This window comes from Gymnogyps californianus, chromosome 4, assembly GCF_018139145.2.
Source record: "Gymnogyps californianus isolate 813 chromosome 4, ASM1813914v2, whole genome shotgun sequence".
NCBI classification, from domain to species: Eukaryota; Metazoa; Chordata; class Aves; order Accipitriformes; family Cathartidae; genus Gymnogyps; species Gymnogyps californianus.
Genome location: NC_059474.1, coordinates 14,814,050 through 14,822,889, shown reverse-complemented (window position 1 = coordinate 14,822,889; position 8,840 = coordinate 14,814,050). Strand labels below are relative to the sequence as shown.

At 38.2% G+C, this 8,840-nt stretch overlaps 1 protein-coding gene across 1 annotated transcript; it reads right to left on the bottom strand.

Moving 5' to 3' along the window:
- Positions 1-305: 305 nt before the first annotated feature.
- TMEM128 (transmembrane protein 128) lies at positions 306-8,617 on the bottom strand. The gene is made up of 5 exons (XM_050895979.1): positions 8,497-8,617; positions 7,123-7,264; positions 5,034-5,195; positions 3,716-3,824; positions 306-2,124 (listed from the first exon to the last, which is right to left on the bottom strand). The coding sequence occupies exons 1-4, from the start codon at positions 8,615-8,617 to the stop codon at positions 3,725-3,727; spliced, it is 525 nt and encodes a 174-aa protein (XP_050751936.1). The 3' UTR covers positions 306-2,124; positions 3,716-3,724.
- Between the last annotated feature and the right edge of the window lie 223 nt (positions 8,618-8,840).

The following is an 8,840-nucleotide window of genomic DNA, read 5'->3' as shown; positions in this document are numbered from 1 at the left end:
AACATCGTTTTAAATTCTTACCAGATTCGCCACTACTTCCCTTTGAGCATGTAAGTGAATGAGTATTGCACTGGATACTCATAACTGTTACTGAAAGACGTTGCAGGCTTTTGTACAACGAGCATATCTACCCGGGATTTTCAGAAAAAGACATAAAAGTAGTCAGAGGGCAAATAGCTCTCCAAAGGTGAACAGAATGGTATTACACCTTCAACAAACCCAGCTGAGAGGTCATGAAAGACAAACATACTCCAAGTCAAGTACAGTATTTAAAATCTACATGAACATCTATTTTATAGGCAAAATAGGCAGTCCACAAGAACAGTGGAATTAGACAGTTAAACAATTAAGTACTGAACAATAATTGATCACTTTTATACAAAGTTTATTAAGATGTCCAGAAGAATAAATCTGAAAAACCATGTAGCAAATAGTAATTTTAATTCAAGAGTACAAGGCAACTTAAAACACCTAGAGCATTTATATAGCTGACAAATAAAATACAGTTATAATTACCATCCCTGAGCAACACTGCATTTTAAATACCATAATAAACAAAGTTACCTAAATGTACCTGTGTATGCAGAAGTAAAATTGTTAAAATTTGTTAAAAGATGAAGACCTAAAGATAAGCAACTTGCCCTTTAAAGATGTGAAGTACAACTGGTTTTGGAAAACTTAAGTATTACATTTCAACAAATCAAGCTGTTAACTTACTCTACAAGCTACTTAACAGTAGTGCTAAATGTATTTTATTTTGGTTTGACTGATCCTTTGTATTGCGTAGCCATGGCAACTTTTTTCCTCAATGAAACAGTAGCAGCTTAAGACAATGCCTATCTTTTTTATTACTAAACATTTCATGTCTTGTGTATTCAGCAATGATGTGAATTTGAAAGTCAGAATGAAGAACACAGTCTCCTCTAACAGTCCAGACTTCAAGCAACGGTCACAAGGAGTAAATTTTAACAAGTTTTGATACCCAGCTTCTACATTCTCCTATCTTCCAAAAGGTGCGGATGTGAAAGTATTTGACACAAAGATCTATATAAAATGGTGTAGCAACTAGATGGTGTCCAGGTTTCCAGATACTTCAGTAGCTTAGCCAAGGTGAACAGACAGACAATGTTATTTTATTTTCCCAACTGCATATGACTAATACCATTTAAGTTAATACCAGCCTCTTTATTGCTGAGGAAGAAAAATGGCAACTTCATTAACAGGCACTGCTAAGAATGAAGTTAATTTACAGAAGAAAAACATCCTGAATACTGAAAAATAGTGCATACATCAAAAGAATTTACTTTGTGCTCTTAATTTCTTGTGTAGTGTTAATATTGTTCATTATATTGCTCGTTGTTGACAGCTTGATCATCCATCTCTGGCTGTGGACAAACTGTATCAGCACAAGTAGAATCTATTTATTTCACTGATGGCACTGCCAAATTAACAATGACGTAAACATCAACCAGCTTTCTAGGCCCTTACCCCAATCCGTATCTTTTTTCAAACACTAGCAGATCTGAAGTCAAGAGATTAGGTAATAAAATATTTCCTACATGATAACACACATAACATTGGAAATTTAATAGATCAAGAAATCTCTCCTGTGTCATCTATGAGTATGTTTTCAAGCACACACACAGACTCCAGATAACAATATTTTAGTTGTCAATTCAAATGGAAAGAATATAGTATTAAAAACCCACACCACTTGAATTAAATATCAATTACTTTCAAACCAAACAACCTGCTTTGAGCAGGAAGTTGGACCAAGTGACCTCTGGAGTCCCCAAATAGGATTTAGGACTATATAACTGGCTTATTACCCATCTGCTTAATATTGAAATATGAATAAAAGCTTTACAAAGCAGTGATGAAATGCTTTTGTTACTAAGAGAGGTAAAACCTATCTATCTTTCAATTATTCACTAATCAGTTGCTTTTTCCCAGCCACTGGCTGACCTATGGTTATGGCCATTTGATTTATAAATCAGGTAGTCTAAGAATTACAGTATCAGTTAGAGCAAACAAGCAGTATTAGAAACAATAAAAGTACTGGAATGTTAACAAAAGTGATATCCACTTTGCAGGACAACAGTTACTTGAGTCCTTCACATGAAGCTGAAAGAAAAGAAAAAACAAATCCAACTTTAACGAAAATGCTGTAAGGTTGTATATACTGCACAAGCTGTATCTTGTACTAATTCGATATTTATTAGTTAATGATTTTGCATCACCAAGTAATAATTTGGCCCTAATTATTAGGCCGATAATTATTTGGCCTAATACAGAATTAATAAATTTTGTGTAACAGAATTTACTTGGCTGTTCACATAGAAAACCATAATGTTTTCATAAGGTTCAGCTGTTCAGGATATCTGTAATTCACTTGTACTTCTTACTTTCTAAGTACAAATTAATGCAGAATGGTTGTTTCAGTCTGTTAATACAATCAGCTCTAACACACTGGAATGAGTCCTTTTCCCAGATCCTTCCAGTGCTCAGACAGAACATAGCTAATGACAGAATGAACAAACATGATTTGAAGAAGTTTGTATTAACCAGTGTGACTGAAGCTCCCATAATAGAGTAAAGAGGTTCTGAACTAAGTATTATATTTTTCAGAAGTCTATAGGTGTTCTCAGAGTATGACCTAAGTTAATTACCTCCTTAAAAAAAATCAGGTTTGTTGATATCTAGAAAATAGGGGGAAAAATGCAACACTAGTTTCAGTTTGTTTATGCAAACAAAAGCTATGTTTCAATGTCCCAGCCATTAAATATTTTTTGCCTACAAGTCTGGCACTACAAGAGGCTACACACAAAATCCAGCACTGTCTCATTCTTCTTGCTGCACTCATAAAAATGCTGGGGGACTTCCTCAATGGAAAGGATTTGTGAAGGAAAGCAAAACCAAACAGGCTTCCCCACATTCCCCTGAGAAGTACAGCAAACAAGACCTGCTGAAGAAGTCACTTCACAGGATGATGTAGACACCTGTGATACAGGGGACATCCCTTACTCTATTTACTGAGCGGTCTTTGATGTCTTCCTTAAGCTTTTTCAGTTTCACAGGATTCATCTGAATAGTACATCCTAACAAAAGATGCGAGAACCACTTTTCAACATGGCAGTTATTGAGAATGAATTTTTCAAGTCAACAAAATACCTGGTTTTGCCTTTGAAAGGTTGTTTTTTAGAAAGAACAAATTACTTATGATATCTGGCAGTTTTCTAGATAGCAGGTTGAACCTGACTGTTCATCACAGAAAATGAAAACAGCATACTTAAAGACAAAGATAAGACAAAGAATTTGAATTAAAAAAAAAAAATAGAGAAGACAGTTGCATATAGATGTTAATAGCTTCTCCCCTTTACTATCAGCTCAAGCAACTTCACTAAGAAGTTTTCCCAGTCTGGGTAAAAGCTGCAGGTATTTGGCCTGTACTCCCCCAAACCATCCATTCTCACTAATTGCTTCTTTTCACTGTCTAGAACAGAATCTTAGAGAAGAGAAAAAGGATATTCTTCCCCTTAGGATACTTGCATGTTCTCCGGTTACTCTATATGCCACATAATGTCAATATTCTAAAAGTGTACACAAAACATAGAGAAGGAATCCTTAAATGGTCTTACAATCCTTAAATGTCTAACAAAGCAGTTCATGCAACAAGACAAACATTTTTATGTGCTTAAACAATTTAATTATTTACCTGAAGGACTTATCCCAGGAGTGACACAAGCATCACAACACCCATAAACTGAATGAAGAGCAACAAAGGCGTCATAAACGACCAGACAGGCCACAAGGCAACGTTGAAACTGAGAATAAAAGCAGGAAGTTTTTAATAAGTTCAGTTGTCATACTATGGAAATATCAGCCACACAAAGAAAATATGGCACAAGAGGAAATGAGATTTAAATTACTCAACCTGGAAAAATACTTGTTTCTTTACGACTTGAGAGAAAACAAAATGAAAAGACCCCAGCACCTACTTATTAAATTGGTAGTTTAGTTTACTGTTTGTTTAGTGACAACTCATCCTAGAACTTCAGTAGCTGCTGCTGCAGATTTTACACTGAGCAAGTCCACTCAGTCCCATCAAGGGTAAAGATACCTTTTACTTTCAGAATCCCTGTATATGAAGCACCTGAAAATTAACTACTCTTGGATTTTTCCATGGGCATACATGGCAACTGAGAAAAGCCTTCATTTGTACTTCCAGCCAAGCAGATTTGAATTAACTGAAGAGAAAGGGGGAAAACCAACTTATTTTACAACTGAATTACAAGGATTATAGATTTGACTAATTCTAAACTATAGGGAGCCTTTATCTTCTTCAGTCTTCCTTTTTTTCCCAGAATTGCAACAAATACTGACTGACGTTATTCAGATACAACATCAAAACTTAAAGAGAGAACCAGCTTTCATGCAGAGAGAAAATAAATATACTGGCACACACGTATACAATTTTTTCATTCACATGCACATTTGCTCAATTCTGACTCCTATAATCTCAGAAATAAAGTAGCTCTTACTATAAGTACCATGCTCTGACAAGATATAAACCCTTAAAGCTCTGTAACAATAGTTAGAAGTATAAATTTCAGTATATGTTTGCTATTTATAGATTGTTTGATAATGAAGAACTCTGTATTAGAAACTGATCAGGCATAATTTTTTCTCAGCTACAGAATACACCTTTGTCTTAATTTGTAAGCCTCACAAATAGTTGTCAGAGATGAGCAATTTACACTAACAAAGCTAAGGACTTCAGTTTTCCCATAAATTTTCAAGACAGAAGAGATCCGGCACATCTGCAAGTACACTTAATATACATTTTAGACAGTTGCAACTCTTGCTTTGTGGATGAATGTTGAAAGTGGAAGAAATTATGCTACATAGAACTGGTATTGTCACCAATACGCTTAGCAGAATTAGAGAAATTACACTTTTTATAAAATGAGCCCATTAACACAGTTAGACTTGCACAGGTTTAGCAGAAATTTGTACACAGTGTTCAAACTTACCAAATTGCTGCTGCAATAAAGGTAGCTGTTGTGATAGGTATCAGTGCTGGATACTGTGCATCGTAGTCCTCAATTCCACAATACCACTCAAGATATAGTATGCAGTAAAAGGCAACAGATAAACATGCAGCCAATAAACAACTGCCAGAGGCAAACCACCAACTGTGGGGGGGGGGGAAAGCATGTTAAGCACAGTCACATTGCAGTTTGCACATTAATCTTCATTCTAGTCTAGAAACAGAACAGACAATACCTGTTAATTATACAGATTGGTCTAGAGTTCCTGTAGTTTTTTCTTAAATTACTTTTACAAAACATTTTTTGTCCTTCTAAAGCTGTCTAATATACATAACTAATTAAGTTTAATTTTGCAATGCAACATTCCTGTCAATTTATTTTTCCCTCAAATATTTTGGAAATGCAATGCAACAGACCTTGTCAGTGATCTACTATACTACCACACCAAAAATACTTTGTCAGTAATGAAATAAAATAGGCTCCACTGCAATTGTGCTCCTCACTATAAATTAACTACTGATTTTTGTGCAACAAAAATGTTGCAGAAAGCTTTAATAAGGCTTCAAGTTTATGACCGCTCAAATTTAACAGACAAGAAGCATGAAGATTTTTCTTTACAGCAGCTGAAGAAAACCATAGAGAAATCCAGGATTTCAAACTCAGAATCAAGAAAACACAGGGTATGTGATTATTTAGGAAGATGCACTTTTGAGCCTCTTTGAGGATATACCTCAATGGTAAAATGGGAAAGACAACTTGGGAGGAAGATACACTTTAATAAAATCTTATACTTATCTGAATGCATATTTAGCAAATAAAAATTTTAAAAAGTGAATTCTTATTACCATAGTTTGATTACTAAATTACAAAGGGTAATCAACTACTCAGGTAACATTTGCTCTAGTACGGTACAGCAAATATCATATGCTATTTTGGTACCTCAGTACTACCAATTAAGAAATCTGCATTAAGAGAGCAGTTGCCATAGTCTACCTAAACAAGCAATGCAGGAAGACAGGGTCCTGTAGGGAGCAGATGGGGCCACCCAAAACTTTGCTCACATCCTGGAGTCACTAGTTTGTATCCACAGCCAACTGAATGTACGGTGTATCTAGACCAGCCTGGAAGAGCAGCTCCAGAGAACCTCACAGCAAAGAGTGAGGCCCTGTTCAGCTTCCACGTACTGACACAATAATGACAATGACAATGAGAAAGTTTTAAAAGCACTTCCAGGTGAAGCTATATAAAAATATTTAACATCCATCAATCCCACTGAAAATAATTTAATAGAAAATAAATAGAACAGAAATAGAAATTATTTCACTAATCTTTCACTGGTCTACTCAAAGAAGTCTAGAGAACTTCTAGAGAAATGAACTTCACTTTGACATTTAAAGATTAATTTCAGCTTTTTTTGAGTAAAATAAAATCAAAACCCCAACACTTTCAACAAAACAGGCAGCAATTTCTTGTACTTAAGTGTAAACTTGAAGGTACAGCATTAAAACATCCTGCTGTTAGAACAAATTTTGCATGTACACAGATGGCTCAGTAGAGCCTAAAGAAAAAAAATAATTATAGCAAAATTTTAAGCATTGTATTTACTTAAAAATTAGTTTAATAATGATGACTTAGGTGGTCATCTGGTCCAATCCCCCTGCTCAAGCAGGGTCACCTAGAGCCGGTTGCCCAGGACCGTGTACAGACAGCTTTTGAGTATCTCCAAGGATGGAGACTCTATGACCTCCCTGGGCAACCTGTGCCAGTGCTTAGTCACCCTCACAGTGAAACAGTGTTTCCTGATGTTCAGAGGGAACCTCCTGTGTTTCAGTTTGTGCCCATTGCCTCTGGTCCTGTCACTGGGCACCATCTTCTTTGCACCCTCCCTTCAGGTATTTATATACCTTGATAAGATCCCCCTGAGCCTTCTCTTCTCCAGGCTGAACAGTCCCAGCTCTCTCTATTCTTATTGTAGATCTTGTTTATCCAAGATTTAAAACACTGTTCAAATGTAACAAACAGTGTTCAAAGGAGGAAAACACAACTTTCTTTGTAAGAAAAGGTACCTTACCTATCTGCTTGAATAGTTTCTTTAACAGTTTTAAAAAAATCAAAGTAGTATGTCACAGCAATCGATGCCAAAATCCAGAATGCAGAATGAATATTCAGCCTGGTAAGAGGCTTCCTCTTCTTCTCTACAGCTGTAGAGTCTTCTGTAAATAAGAACATAATTATAGCACTAAAGCCAGTCATTAAATGGAGTATGATTATAGTTACATAAAACATGATGCTTTATCCTTTTAATTCATTTATCTTTGGAGATGATTATACTCAGTATGATACACTTTGTATTACAGAGGAAGTATTCTAAGAAGCTCTGCACATTTCCTGAAATAAAACAGACTAAGAAAGGTACCCTTTGAGAAAACGATAAAGCAGTACAACCAGCACATACTGTGTTTGTGTACCCTTTTAGGAAATTAAAAGCTGACTAGATTATGAAAGGGTTATTTAACTAATTAAAAACTACCTGGTGTTATTAAAGCATTTTTATTAATCTAGCATATAGAAAGTGAGGTTGGTATTTCCAATTGCTAATTTATTTGTATCCTTTTTGTTAATTTTAATATTTGCAAACCAATTTCAGGCATAAATAATTTTCTTGTTCTCAACGGCAGTTACTTCACAAATTTTCAACTTCAGTTTCAGGAGCGAGCTTGATTCACGCTGCATACCTTCAGCAAATAAACTAAAACTATCATGCAGAAAAGTATCTTTTCTTTTTTCCCTCATCACCGTATATTGTTTTAGAGAAAGCAAAACAACAGAGCAAGCAGATTTGAAAGCATATTTTTGTGCACGGCAGTAACCAACTAACACACTCAATACTTATACACACTGTCAAAAAAAGGTGTCAAAGGTGCCTTTGATGTTTCATACTTTGAACTTTATCACTGTAAGTTATCGGTGGCCTGTGTGCCTCCAGCAGTGTAACGTACGCTGACTCCTCCACATGCATTATCACCAGCTGAGTGTACTAGCAGCTCTGCTAGTATTTCCTAGATTTCTCCTCATCTACTAGAGCTTGGGTCTGGAGCATTTAAGCACTTCATCCCCATCAAGAAATCCGTGGTTGCAAGTCTTTTACACAACTCACGTCTCCTTTTTCACATCCAACTCGCTGTTACGATCAGACACCTGAGGGAATATACTAGCAGGCAGCATCCCACCGGCAGGGCAACGCGCCCGTTCACCCGAGGAGCCCCCTCACTCCTGCCGTGGGCAGGGTCCGTCCCCTTCCCCCGCTCCCGCCGCGGGGGCAGCGCTGCGGCAGACGCTGCTTGTCACCGCTCCCCGCCCGGGCATTTCTGTCACACCGCCCGCCTAGCAGAGCCTGGCCCCGCTCCCCTCCCGCCGGGATCTCCGCGTCCTCGGCACCACCCACCGGCCGTCCCGCCGCCCCCGAAAGGCGGCTGCGGCAGCAGCGGGTCGCGGGGCTCTGCCCCTCGCCGCAAAGGCCGCCTGAGCCTCGGGAGCGGGTCTCCGCTGCTGACGCCGGCCTCCATCTTGGGCCGCTCCGGCAGTGACGCCAGGGCGGGGGCGGGAAGCGGCGGCCGTTGCGGCCGTTGGCGTGAGGGGCGGCGGTGCCGTGTGTGGGCGCCGAAGGAGTTGGCAGGCGGAGGGGCAGCCGAAACGGCCTCCTTCAGAGTTCAGCGCCGCTGTCGCTGGCATAGCCGTGCCAAGCCCGTGGTCAGTCGGAAAGCGAGTCTGGCCGGCTGGTCGCCGCGG